The sequence below is a fragment of the Ovis canadensis genome, chromosome 11 (assembly GCF_042477335.2).
Source record: "Ovis canadensis isolate MfBH-ARS-UI-01 breed Bighorn chromosome 11, ARS-UI_OviCan_v2, whole genome shotgun sequence".
NCBI lineage: Eukaryota > Metazoa > Chordata > Mammalia > Artiodactyla > Bovidae > Ovis > Ovis canadensis.
This window is the reverse complement of record NC_091255.1, coordinates 23,122,240-23,136,380: the sequence shown is the minus strand read 5'-3', so window position 1 is coordinate 23,136,380 and position 14,141 is coordinate 23,122,240. Positions and strand designations below refer to the sequence as shown.

The 14,141-nt window shown below is 38.6% G+C and overlaps 1 protein-coding gene across 11 annotated transcripts in view; it reads left to right on the top strand.

Moving 5' to 3' along the window:
• AP2B1 (adaptor related protein complex 2 subunit beta 1) overlaps positions 1–14,141 on the top strand; it is a 112,262-nt gene that overhangs the window by 20,400 nt on the left and 77,721 nt on the right. For all 11 annotated transcript variants that reach the window (XM_069602817.1, XM_069602824.1, XM_069602818.1 and 8 more), the window contains 2 exons: positions 1,466–1,711; positions 12,862–13,052. In XM_069602817.1, coding sequence (XP_069458918.1) covers positions 1,466–1,711; positions 12,862–13,052 — 437 coding nt within the window. The remainder of the gene's footprint in view (positions 1–1,465; positions 1,712–12,861; positions 13,053–14,141) is intronic.

Sequence of the window (14,141 nt, the reverse complement as noted above, 5' to 3'; positions counted from 1 at the left end):
TGGTGAGCCTTCTGTCAGCTGGGCTTGGTATATCCTTGCCAGATGGGAGAAGAAAGCCAGGTGAAATGTCACTCTTAACCCTCCATGGCAGACAAAGGTTGGGCATATCATTTTAGTGTCGGTAACCTGGGGCCTTATCTGTTTCTTTGTAGAAAGTATGCTTATGTTTCAGAAGTAGTGGGAACTATAGAAGCTGCCTTTTAGTTTTGTTTTAATAAGTATTACAGCAGTTGATTAACTTTTTTTGTTGTTGTTATGGAAATTTTCAAACATACTCAAGTAGAGGAAATAGTATAGTAAGTTCCTAAATATTCACCTTGTAGTTTCAGTAGTTACCAGCCTATGACCAGTCTTGTTTAACTTATACTCTCCATACATGCTTTCCTGATCCCCACCTCCTCTCCTGCTGGATGATTTTAAAGCAAATTCCAAACATTCTAAGGATGAAAAATCATTTAATCAACTGACCATCAAAGAAAGTCCTTAATACTATTGTATATACAGTTAAATTTCTCATATGATTAGATATGATGAACGTAATAAGGTTGTTTCTATTAGAAACTGGGATTTTTTGTTTTGTTTGCTTCTTGTTTTTTTCCTCTGTCTGGAATTCAGGGTACATTAGAAGCAAAAATCAGACGGCATTTCTAAAATTAGCTGCTATTAAATTGTTCTGAAAAAATACACATTATGCTTTCTTCTCATGGAATTTTTTTTTTGTTTATGTTTAGCTTAAAATGTATGTTTAGCTTAAAAATGTACAGAATCAAAATAACATTCTGTCTGGTGATTCATAGATGTATGATATCATTGGAAAGAATTTAGGTTACATTTTTTGAAAGTTAGCTTGTGCATATAAAATTTTTTAATACAGGGCAATTTAAGGGGTATTCCTTCATGGTAAGTGTTCTCTTAATATTTGTACTGTATTTGGAGGCACTTGCTAGGAAAGGAGAATGTATGTTAATCAGGATTTCAGCGGACCTCTCTGCTGCTTCATTTAAGGAACTTCTGGGCAGCCCAGGCCAGCTTCTGGAATCTCCTTTGTTTTCTTGGCTGTAGGCCCCAGATATATCCAGCCCTCTTTTCTCCTTGCTTGATACTTGTGGAGTGGGACACATCTTTCCAGTTTCTGATCTTTACCTGTGGCAGAATACAAGCCCAAAGCCCTTTTCTCTTTTTAGGGCAGGTCACTAACGGCCATGAGGATAGTAATACCAGCTGTCTGAGCTTCTGCCCAGCTCTGGAACGGATCCTACAGGGCGTGTTAAAACAGTTAAATGAATTCCTAGCCTAATCTCTTTGAATAGGCAACTAAATTTTATACTTGCAAAATATGGGTTCTGATGTAGAATATAACTGGAAATGTACATTAATTAAATATTCTTTTGTGGCTTATGGAAATCAGTCTGTTAGGTTTTAGACACCATGTACACCAATAGTTGTCAATGATTGTTGTCTGTAGGACTGCGAAGATCCCAATCCTCTGATTCGAGCCTTGGCAGTCAGAACCATGGGGTGCATCCGGGTGGACAAGATTACAGAGTATCTCTGTGAGCCCCTCCGCAAGTGCTTAAAGGATGAAGATCCCTATGTCCGGAAGACAGCAGCAGTCTGTGTGGCAAAACTCCATGACATCAATGCCCAGATGGTGGAAGATCAGGGATTTCTGGATTCTCTGCGGGATCTCATAGCAGATTCAAATCCAATGGTAATGTGTTTCCACTTTTGTATGAGACAGCAGTATTTAAGATGGGACTCTTTAAAAAGCATGTTTAAAATAAATCTTTGGGACATTGAGCCATAGATTAGGTATGTGAAGCATGATTTCCAGGGGACCCAAAGATTGTCTGTCTTGTACCCTACTGAGCTGAAAACCAAGTCCTAATATACAAATAGTATATACATGCCATTTATTTATTTATACTTTTCATTATAGGAATTCTCAAACATCTTCATAATTAGAGTTACTATATGAGTAAATAAAGTGAACTCAGTTACCATCACCAGATTCAATAATTATTAATACATGCTAGTTTGTTTTACCTGTTTTCTTCTCCTACCCCCTGCTTATGTATGGGTAACTTAAAGATGTCACACATGAATGGGTCTCTATTTGAATTTAATGTGTCATAATTAACAATAACCTTTAATAATCTTAATGTGTTTTTATGCAACAAATCGAGATGATTTGAGGAGATTTTCACAAGTATCTTTGAGAAAACTTTTAGAGAAAATTTAAGGCTTCTTAGGAGAATTGTGAGAAACTCTTTCAGGAATGCCTTATGTTTTACTGTATCTTGAAGATTTTCCTAGAACAAGTGTTAGCATTAGGGATTATTAAATTGGTGGACCCTGCTGCCCTCTAAATGGGAAATTTTTCTTATTTCCTTCGTTCGACATCTTGTTAAGAAGGTGCCCAGGAGGCAGAATTTAAGAAGGCATTCATTCTCAGATGCCCACTCTACCTGTACAAGCTTGAGAGTGGAATACCTCTTTTTTTTTTTGGTTCTCCTTTTTATCAGTTGGGTCAAATGCTGCTGATAAGAAATGAATGAGTGTAAGAATGTGAAGTAAATTCCAGTATCTAGTGGTGGAATGGAAGGTATAGTAAATCAAACATCTGAGAAGGTCCTAAGGCTAATGATGACCTTCCTAATACCATTAAGAAAAAAAGAGAGGCTTCTCGGATGGTCCAGCGGTTGGGAATCTGCCTAGCAATGCAGGGGTTCGATATCTGGTCTGAGAAAATCCCATTTGCCGCGGAGCAGCTAAGCCCTTGGGCCACAACTGAGCCCTCCTGCCTAGAGCCTGTGCTCCATAGTGAGAGAAGCCACCACGACTATGTGCAGCGCAGCTGGAGAGGAGCCCCCACTTCACTTGTAGCCCTCGTGCGCAGCGACAGAAGACCCGGGGCAGCCAATAAATGAGTAATTTTAAAAAGATGAAAGTGCATTCCATGTCAGGCATAGTGATAGGTGCTTTTACTTAAGGTGTTTTTTTTTAAGTAGTTCGCCCATCTTCTGAACTAGAAGTTATTCTATGATAGAGATCAAGTAGCGTATACTTCAGTTCAGTTCAGTCGCTCGGTTGTGTCCGACTCTTTGCGACCCCATGAACCGCAGCACACCAGGCCTCCCTGTCCATCACCAACTCCCGGAGTCCACCCAAACCTGTGTCTATCGAGTTGGTGATCCCATCCAGCCATCTCTTTCGCTGTTGTCCCCTTCTCCTCCTGCCCTCAGTCTTCCCCAGCATCAGGGTCTTTTCAGATGAGTCAGTTCTTCGCATTAGGTGGCCAAAGTATTGGAGTTTCAGCTTCAACATCAGTCCTACCAATGAATACCCAGGACTGATCTCCTTTAGGATGGACTGGTTGGATCTCCTTGTAGTCCAAGGGACTCTCACTTGGAAAAGCTAAAGGATAATCCCAGCATCACTCAGCTAGTGGTACTGTGGCCAGAATTCTAACCTGGTTCTGAGCCCTAGTACCCATCAGTGGTTACTGCCTCCATGGGTGTGTATATACATGATATAATTTAAATACATATATGCACATACATATTTAGGACTGTTTGGTTTTCTGAAAATGGTTAAAATTTTGAACAGATAAAGCCTTAATTATCTGACGACTGTTTTAAAAGGAAATCCCCTGAACCCTTTTATTCCCATGATAGGTATGAGTCCAATTTTCTGCTCTTAAGGGGGAATTTCGTTCCACTTTTTCAGAAGTTGCCCCACATGGTGGCAGCACTGCACCAGCAGCTATCAGAACCACTTGGAGAAGGAGTTGATGCTCCCTGGTTCTACCCAAGTAGTTTTCTCATAGCTCGCTTCAGAAGGGCATCCTAAATGTGAAAGCACCAGAGCATCTGGAGAAATGACTTTGAAATCGGAGGGTAAAATGTCAGTGAAAATCTGATTACTTTTTTGGTGGACGGAGCCTTGCTTGTGGATCTTAGTTCCCTGACCAGGAAGGTAGCTATGTGCATCACTATACCATCGCCGTGTACTTAGTTCCCTAACCAGGGATTGAACACCGGCCCTTGGCAGTGAGAGCATGGAGTCCAAATCACTAGACCTCCAGGAATTTCCACTATAATATTAATTTAAGAGGTGCTGATCCCTTTGATATCTGTCCAGATTCATATGGTAAAACCTTTTCTGAGGAATTAGAGCTAAACTTACCTTTAGAGGCCAATTTTATTAGTCCATTTTGTTGAAAGTAAATATGTATTTAGAATGAGGAAACACTTTGCTGCAAGAGGAGGGTAACTCCCATGATTTCTTCACACATATCAGAATTTTGAAAGTTCCAGTCTCTGTAAATTGATATTTGCAAGAAAGATACACTTTTTGGTGATAGAGACTTTTCTCTAGCTTTTTGTCCACAGATTAGGATTTTCCCTTCTTACTACAATTTTTCTTTTCTCTCTCGGAGGCATTTTGAGATACTCCAGTTTCTGTTAATGTTTACACTGGAATCTGCTCCCCGAGAGATTTTTGTTTGTGAATTTAAGTTTTCTGAATCCTTTGGCTCTGTGCCTTAGCCCCTTTGATCTTGTCTTGGAAGCCTTCTCAGTTCTGTCATCATTCTGAGAACTGCCCCGGGAATGTCCCTCTTCCATTGCTCTGTTCTCTCAGCCAAAGTACAAACTACTGGATTAGTTAAAACAACAATACCCCCAGAATCATGTTTTTCATTTGTTGAGGGTTTTTCTGCACAAGCAGCATGCTATCAGAACTTGGCCCCAGTATGGCCTTTAGCAAAGGCTCTAGTTAAACTGCCAGCTCCTTTTTTTTTTTTTTTCTTCTCAGCTTCTTTTAATTTAAACTTATTCTGGAAAGCTCACTTATGAAAAGTAGCACTTTCCTTCTTAGAAAAAGTATGTATTTTAACCATGTGCTAGCCAGCAGTTAGAAGCCACGTGAGATTATGACAGCGGTTCTCAGCTGGTTGCGGTATTCCCCCATGAGGGTATGCGGCCGTGTCGGGAAACACTTTTGGTTGTCACTGCTGATGGGAAGATTGCTACTGACATCTGTTAGTAGGGTTCAGGGATACATTAAACATCCTGCAGTGCACAGGGAGTCTTCTGCAGCCAAGAATTATCCATCCCAAAACGTCAGTGGTGCTAAGGTTGTAAAAATTTGGGTTATGGAAATAGCACACAGCATTTAGGGCCCAGAGTGGTTGCTGTTTGGCGTCCTGGCATGGCTGCTTACTAGAGGCGTGGCCTTGAGCCTGTTATTTAAAATGAACGTCAGTGTCCTCATCTGGAAAAATAAAAATAAAAGCAGGTAATAATGCCTGTTTTACTGGATTATTTTGAACATGAAGGAATAATTTATTTAAAAATTTAAATAATGCCTAACAGAGTAAATGCTTAATAAACAGTAACTGCTATTCTGGGGAAATTTTTAAAAATTTATTTATTTTTAATTGGAGGATAATTGCTTTACAATGTTGTGTTGGTTTCTGCGAACATCAGCATCAGTCAGCCGTAGGTATACACATGGCCCCTCCCTCTTGACCCTCCTCCCCGCCTCCCACCCCGTCCCACTCCTCTCACGCTGTCCCAGAGCACCGAGCCGAGCGCTTGTGCTACACAGCAACTTTCCCCTCGCTGTTTTGCACGTGGCAGTGTACATATGTCGGTGTTCTTCTCTCAGTCTGTCCCACCCTCTTTTTCCCCTGCTGTGTCTGTGAGTCTGATCTCTGTGTCTGAGTCTCTATTCCCACTCTGCAAAGGGGTACACATCAGTACCATTTTTCCAGATTTCATATATATACATTAATATATGATGTTTGTTTTTTCTCTTTTTGATTTACTTCCCTCTGTATAAGGGTCTAGGTTGATCCACCTCACTAGAACTGACTCAGATTCATTCCTTCTTATGAATAGCAGCTATTCTTGAGGAATAGACCTAACATGACATGCTTTCCAATTATTGTAATTTTTATTTAGGCCTTTAGTTTGTGGTGGTTTGCTGTCAGTCTGAGATGGTAAATAATGAAAAACTCAAGTCTCTCTAGATCACTTTGTAAATTTGAGAAGGATTTTTGTCTATATTTGTTGTCCTTGTGGGCTGTGTAAAATTGTTTATGAATAACCTCAATTTAGTACTTTAATTACATTATTTCTTTTGTCCCTAGACATAGATTAATAAATGGAGTTGTAAACTTAGACTGTTATACAGAAGTGAAATTTGAAATGCGTGATGCTCTTCATGCCCAATGTCCATGGAGGAGTTTCAGAGCTGGTCAAATTTTGGGCATGTGGGAGAGTATCAGTATGTGTGGTAGGCAGTGGGTAAGAGTGATGTAGCTGGTTGCATGTTCAGTCTTTGTCTGGATGCCCCTGGTAAGTAATGTTGTATGTGGTTGAGTTAAGTGGAATCATTGGCAGTTGCCTAGTTAGAAGCGTGCCTGCCCACTGGTTGATCTTAGTGCTTTTCTGTCTTTCTTTACAGAGGAAGGAAACGATGTTTGTTTTCCTTTATGATAAACTTTGTGAAGGTCTTTTTATGTGTATTCTCACCTTAGAGATTTTAATCATAATCAGTTTTTATTTTAGAAATTATATCTAACTTAGGGTGTTTTCTTTTTAATCTCATTTTTTGGGGTAGATTTTTAGACTGAAAGTTTCAAAAACCATACAGAAACTTCTCATATGCTTGTCTTCACACAGGTTTACTCAATATTAAAATATAATTACGGTACCTTTGTCAAAACTAAGAAATTGACTTTGGTGCATTATTATAAACTGAAGTACAGACTTTATTTCACCTGTTTCAAAACAGGTGTCCTTTTACTATTGCAGCATTCAGTTCAGCATACCAAATTGCATTCAGTCACTTCCTCTTACAAAGAGTTGACTCACTCTTTTTGTTTTGGCTTAAACAGCGTAAGTTTATTTTCTCCGAGTTCTGAAGGCTAGAAGTCAAAGTCCAAGGTATCAGTAGGCTTAGTTTCTTCTGAGGCCTCTCTTCCTGGCCTGTAGATGGGCGTCTCCCTTCTCTTCATATGATCCTCCCTCCTTAGGTGTCTGTTCAAATTTATTCTTCTTATAATGACGCCGGTTATATTGGATTAAGGTCCACTGTAATGACCTCATTTTAACTTAATTTCCTCTCTAAAGACCCTATCCCCAAACACAGTCACATGAGGTTTCTGGAGGTTAGGACTTCAAATCTTCAAATGTGAATTTTGGGGAGATGCAACTCAGCCCTTGTAGGAGGAGGATAGTAGAATTTACTTCACAGACTTGTGAGAATTAATTGAATTAGAACATGTAAAGTGCTTAGAACAGTGATGAAAAATGTTTTGTATTGCTAAAGATGACATTTGAAATGACATGAAAATGAGACAGCTACTTCACAGATGTCCCAAAGCTCTTGCCTTCTCTGAAAGTGGCTCCTTTGAGTCCTTAGAGTTCTCAGAGCCTAGTACCTTCAGAAGCGCTCCCCACTTACTTTGGATAAGAGTTGACTCACTGTTTACCAAGGTGTATCAAAACAGAAAAGTGCTTTGTGACTGTGAAATGATTTTTTTTCTTTCCCAGTATTATAGCGTGGGGGTTAAAACTCAGGCTCTGGAATCATTCAGACTTGGGTTTGTATCCTGGTCTGCCTTTCTTAGCTTGATGGTCTTCCTGAACATCTCAGTAGCCGCATCTACAAAATGGAGATTATAAACAGTGTTTCTATCATAGGATCATTGTGAAAGATAAAGGACAGAGGGCTTGCAAAGCATTTCACCGTCAATCTGATATAGAGTAAGCCCTTAATATAACAAACTTTTCCTTACTGAATAGCAATTGTGGTGTTGGTTTTTAATGATTTTAGAAAGGTTAATATTTCAGTGGAAATTTTATTAAAAAAAAGGTTTTTTTTGTATACATTATTTAAAGCCAGACATTATTTTTTAGGGGGTTCTGAGGGCAGCATATCTACAAATGAAAGCTTAAGTCTATCTACAATATTAGTTAACACACCATTACAGAATTACTCTTAAAAGAATTGTTCAAAGATATAACTAGAGCAGTTTTTGTTGGCAGCTTCTGGAAAACTGGATCTGTTGTATATTGTCATTCAATTTGTACTAAAAGATCCCAGCTTGTTTCTTAGTGTCCCTTTTAAAATGATCTCAAGGCTCTAATTTGGCAGAGGATTACTTATTCTCAAAAAGAGGAGAAGATAAATGGTATGATAATAAACTTTTTGTTTTATTCAGTTGCAGCATTCTTTTGTGTGATTTTAGGGCCTGTGGACCAAGTAACTCTCTGCCTTTTAACTCTTAGGAGTGCCTCTTGTACGTATATAGACATTTATTTGTAGTGTTTGGCTTTGTGCTTATTTACATTTCATCAGAACACATCTTAAGCCACTCAAGTAAGTAGTGAGTTTCCTTGAGTCTAATTTTTTAACCTTTCTTGTTACTATGTATTCAGACTTCGTTGCTGTAATAGGATGTGTTGACTCTACTAGGTAGATGTATTCATTCAACTTTCTCATTCTGGAGAAGATGGGAAAACAGAACATAAGAATGTCATATAATCAGTGTATTATTAGTTGACAGTCTGGACAGTGTCTTTGGATTAAAGCATGAGCTCTAAAGTTAGCTGGTACCATATAGTCATATCCTTGGAGATGATAATGTCTGAAACCTGTTTAGAATAGATGCTCTGTGCTTTAACATGTTATTTCAGGCAGCTCCATAAAGAAGAAAGTGAGGTTTTGAATTGTTGTTGATTTTCAGGAGGATAAAAATACACAAATCACCTGTATATTTCATTATAATAGATTTGCTTAGCTATTCTATTGCTCTCAATTCAGATCTTCAAGGGGCAGCAGCCAAAAGGATTGTAAATTGAATATGAGAATTGAAGCATTTTTTTCACTGTGTGACCTTGAAGGTCACTGCTAGGAATGAAAGTCTTCTAAATAGTAATTTAGTTAACAGGAGGAAGTCACTGTACTGAGAAGTGCGGTCTTTCTTGGGTTCTGGAACAAGGAAAGTGAGTGAAATTAGAGAAATCATTCAAAGGGACAAGGAAATGTGTGAGAGATTCCTCCTGGAAAACCTCTATCTGTGATACTCCACTCCCAGTGAGTATCTAGATTTCCTTCTAGCATTCTTTTTTTCTTTACAGGATCATTTTTATTTTATTCATATCCACCACTCCAGCTTGCTACTTTTTAAAACAAGAAAAAATAAGGTCAAATTTATGCCCTCAGAATTTCTGTGTATACGATAGGGGTAGCTTATAAATCAGGTTGTATAGCCAGATGGTAAATCTTGCCGTTAAGTGCTGCTAGGATGTGATTATCTCTGAAATTTATAAAGTAAGAGAGTACCTTTTTCTCCTTGTATAAATCTGCCAGGAAATAATGTTTTGATTATATCATCCTGCCCAACTTTGATGTTTCTTTCACAGCTCTTGGGACTTCTATAAATATAGTCAGCAGAGTGATGAGTACTCAGACACTAGAATCAGATACGGGGCATGCGTTCATATTCAAGCATTTTCTCTCTTTGAGCTGTGTTGATTAAGCAAGTCACTGAGTTTCTCTAACTCTGTTTATAAATTCATTTTTAAAACCTGTTTCCTTATCTGTAATAGGTAGATTTTGATAGCAACTACATTAGAGTTGCATGAGGGTAAATGGCATAGTAAGTGTTCAGTAAATTTTAGCGATTGCTGTCTTTTATTTCTTTGTCCAGTGCTATTAGGTATAGTATAAGGTAAGTCAAAACACAAGTTGCTTATGTTAAAAAAAATTCAGCAGACTTCAAGGGTTCACATGGAGCTGTCAGATTGAAGGGAAGTGTATAGTTAGGGCAGAGAAAGATTTGTTTAGTATTGAGTGTGATTTTATTTATACACATACATGTGTGTGCATGCTTTTTCATGTATGTATATATTTGTGTTTAGTGTCTATAAAGGATACATATTACATTAGGTCTCCAGGGATGGAGGTGAGATAGGAGGTGAAATGTTGAGTTGCAGTCTCCCAAAGAACAGAATTAACTGTAATTGGGAGTAACTAACAACAGTTTTTTTTTTTTTTTTTTTATGTTATGGGATGTGTTCCTTTGTAGCGTAGATGCAAGGACAAGTGAGTTGTCCTATATAATCCAGCTATACTGTCTTCAAGTTAATGTTTGCCTACTTGAGATTCAGTGTGACTAGCTCATTTTAAGTTTTTATTAGTGTAAGAGAAGAATGGCTTACTGACCAGGAGAACTCTAAGCAACCCTTTATGGATCCACCTCAGTATGTTTCTAAAAATCTAGCAGTCTGAATGTGAAGATTAGGAGATGAAAATGGAAAGGTATTAATAGACTAGAAGGGATTTAGAGGAACAGCGGTATAGTTTTGTTCATTTCAGTTGCTCAGTTGTGTCTAACTCTTTGTGACCCCATGAACCACAGCACGCCAGGCCTCCCTATCCATCACCAACTTCTGGAGTTTACCCAAACTCATGTCCATTGAGTCAGTGATGCCATCCAACCATCTCATCCTCTGTCATCCCCTTCTCCTCCCGCCCTCAATCTTTTCCCAGCATCAGAGTTTTGTTATTGGGGTGCATCTCCTCTGGTCAGCCATTGGCTCCGTGACCATTTGGCAATGACCTCTTTTCCCAGTACAGACTTTTCTAAACATAATCCTGTAATCTTTTCTCTGGATCTTTTAATCAGGTTAGGTTTCCCTGTTTCTTTTCTTATTTTAATGTGATAAGTGAAAGTTGCCTGTTTTACCACCAGACCATACACTTCATTAGCTGCATTTATACTTGGTTTAATTTCCAATTATGGATGATGATAGCAGAGGAATTCTAAATTGTTCATCCTGTTCAGTATCCTTCTGTTCTTTTTCCTCTCCATTGCTTTTCGTAATTCCCCCAATTCTCCCCTTTTCTTTTACGTTTCCTGTTAACAGACCTTATATTTAAATTTTTTTAACAAGAAAAAGAAACTGGCAGAAAGTCAGTGACAGGACATTTGTTTTGGACCAACTGGTCAAGAGTGGGCATGTGTTGACAGCAAGAAAGGAAAACAGGTATTTGGTCTTTCAGTGTGACATTTTCATCCTTTATCCTGTCATCCTATATACCAGGCTTACTCTACAGGGAAAATATGTCTTTTCCTTGCATGTAAAGCACTGAGATGATGGAGATTATTATTTCACTCTTCATGCTTTTTAATTTTCATGAAAGCTTTGCTTAATGGTGTGGTTGGTAAACAAAAATTGTCAGAAAAGAACCTCATGCATGCTGTCATGTGATAGATAGATCAACTAGATAATCCTTCATGGTTTGTCTTAATAACAAGAAAATATTATACCCATAACCATACTTACCAAGTGAACCATTGGTTTTTTCATCTTGGGGTTTTTTGACCTGATCACTATCTTATAGCTGAAGGTGATTTCTGTTTGTGGCATCATTATTTTTTACATAATAATGGGTACTGTCAGAAGTATATTATTTGATTTAAAAAATCATATTCTCTAGAATTCAATCTTCTAGGTAAAATGCCGGGATAATCTGCAGACCACTCAAGTGATGTGGATGTTAAAATCAGTAGCTTGGGACTTCCCTGGTGGTCCAGTGGTTAAACGCCTCACTTCCAATGCAAGGGACGTGGGTTCAGTCCCTGGCCGGGACACTTAAGATCCCACATGCCGTTACCACCTTAACTTTGCTTAAAGCTTTGTAGAAAGCACTTACATGTCATCTGATTTTAACCTCAAACTAAAGCTCATCTCTGAGGTGGATTAAATTATCTCTAGTTTTTAGTTGAGGAAATGGAACTTCACAGAGTTTATGTGATTTCCCAACATCATGTTACAGTGAACTAGGATTTCAAGGTCACACTTTCTTATTCTGACACTTAAGGGGAGTTGGACTATAAAGAAAGCTGAGTGCCAAAGAATTGATGCTTTTGAACTGTGGTGTCAGAGAAGACTCTTGAAAGTCTGTTGGTGCAAGGAGAACAAACCAGTCAATCCTAAAGGAAATCAGTCCATAATATTCATTGGAAGGACTGATGTTGAAGCTGAAACTCCAATACTTTGGCCACCTGATGCAAAGAACTGACTCATTGGAAAAGACCCTGATGCTGGGAAAGGTTGAAGGCAGGAGGAGCAGGGGATGACAGAGGATGAGATGGTTGGATGGCATCACCGACTCAATGGACATGAGTTTGAGTAAGCTCCGGGAGTTGATGATGGACAGGGAAGCCTGGAGTGCTGCAGTCCATGGGGTCACAAAGAGTTGGACACAACTGAGGGTCTGAACTGAACTGATCACCTCCCTATCTGCCATATACCCATAAAATTATTTGGCCTAGATTCTTCTTTCTGTTGCCTAATGTATGTTTCAAATTAAAATTCACTGCTTTTTTGTTTTGGCCACGAGGTATGCAGAATCTTAGTTCCCCAACAGGGATTAAACCCATGCCCCTTGCATTGGAAGTGTGGCATTCTAACCATTGGACTGCCAGGGAAGTCCCTAAACTTGACTCCTTCTATAGCTGTTCATTTGTCTTAGTTTTATTGATGGTTTGAGTACTATTGAAATTAATGTTTTAATAGTAAACCACGAGTGACTCTCTGCTAATATGTGAATTGTTTTAATTCTGGGTTGCCCGACCACAAGGAAGCTGTATGAGCCATCATAAATGGTTAATACATGTTTTTTTTTTTAAAATAATGTTTTGAAAGCAGTTTATCTGTTTGTATATGACAAGGTAAAATGTTCAGGAACAGTTATGAATTAAGATCTGTGAAGTGATTCAGAGAAATTATTGTACTCTTCTTGATAAATCAAGGTCATTTCTGCTTCTTTTCCCAGGTGGTGGCTAATGCTGTAGCAGCACTATCTGAAATCAGTGAATCTCACCCCAACAGCAACTTACTCGATCTGAATCCACAGAACATTAATAAGCTACTGACAGCCCTGAATGAGTGCACCGAATGGGGCCAGATTTTCATCCTGGACTGCTTATCTAATTACAATCCCAAAGATGACCGGGAGGCACAGAGGTCAGTCTGTTTTCCTGGGTAGCATCTAGGAGTCTCGCCTGGTTCAGTAAGTTCTAGTGTGTCTGTATTAGAATAAGGATCTGTTACGTTAGGAATAAGGAAAACAGTGACTTATGGGATAGATATTGCTGTCCCTGTGGTATTTTCTCTTTGTAATTAGGAACATTTTAGGTAGCAGAGTAAGCCATGCAAAAATAGTTCTTGCTAAGAGGAGATGTGTATCTGTCATTTCTTTTCTGAGCAGTACACTTAAAACAGTCTGCAAAAATCTCCTTTATCACCTTCTCACATCTCCCATACAGTAGTTCTTAGCCACTTGGCAAAGGTTTGTGTGTGTCTTTCATTATAGTGACCATTCTCATTCTTTAAGATACTTAGTATGTGGCTTGATACTAGTTAGTGAGTTGCCTTATACCTGTAATTTAGTACTAGAGAAAGTGGATTGGAGCCTGTAGTATGTATGATGTCTTCCATTAGGTATGGAAATTACATATTTGGAGAAGATTTGACAGGCACACCTGAATTGTTCTGCTTAGCTCTCTACCACTTCAGTATTGCAAGTTTTTTTGGCTAGCAGATGCTGACTACTAAATTTCATGTACACATACATACATTTTGGTGTACAGAATTGGAGTTACATCAATTTTTATTGAGCATTTTGTGCATGTAGGCACTGTGATTCTGGCAAAGTAATTCTGAAGAATTGTTGGCTCATTTTAACTATGGTAGGTAGTAAGTAACCTTCCTTGCCTGGCTGAAGCTCGAGCTGTTATAATATAAATGTTCTTCACCTGTCTGGGAAATTGTTCCCTCTGGATTTAACCAAAACTCACCCTGATAGTTTCTTTCCATCACTGAAAGTACAAATGTCTCCTGGAAAGAATTTTACATACAGCTTTATTTTCTCTTGGTCATTGACATCTCACACTTCCTCACTTAGCAAATGTTTTTTTTTGAGCCCATGCTGTGTGCCAGGCATTGTTCTAGGCTCTGAGAATACAGCACTGGACAGACTAAAATCATAGCTCTTAGGGAAAATCTATTCTGAGGCATAGAGCAGAAATATATGTGTATATAATCCAACATATA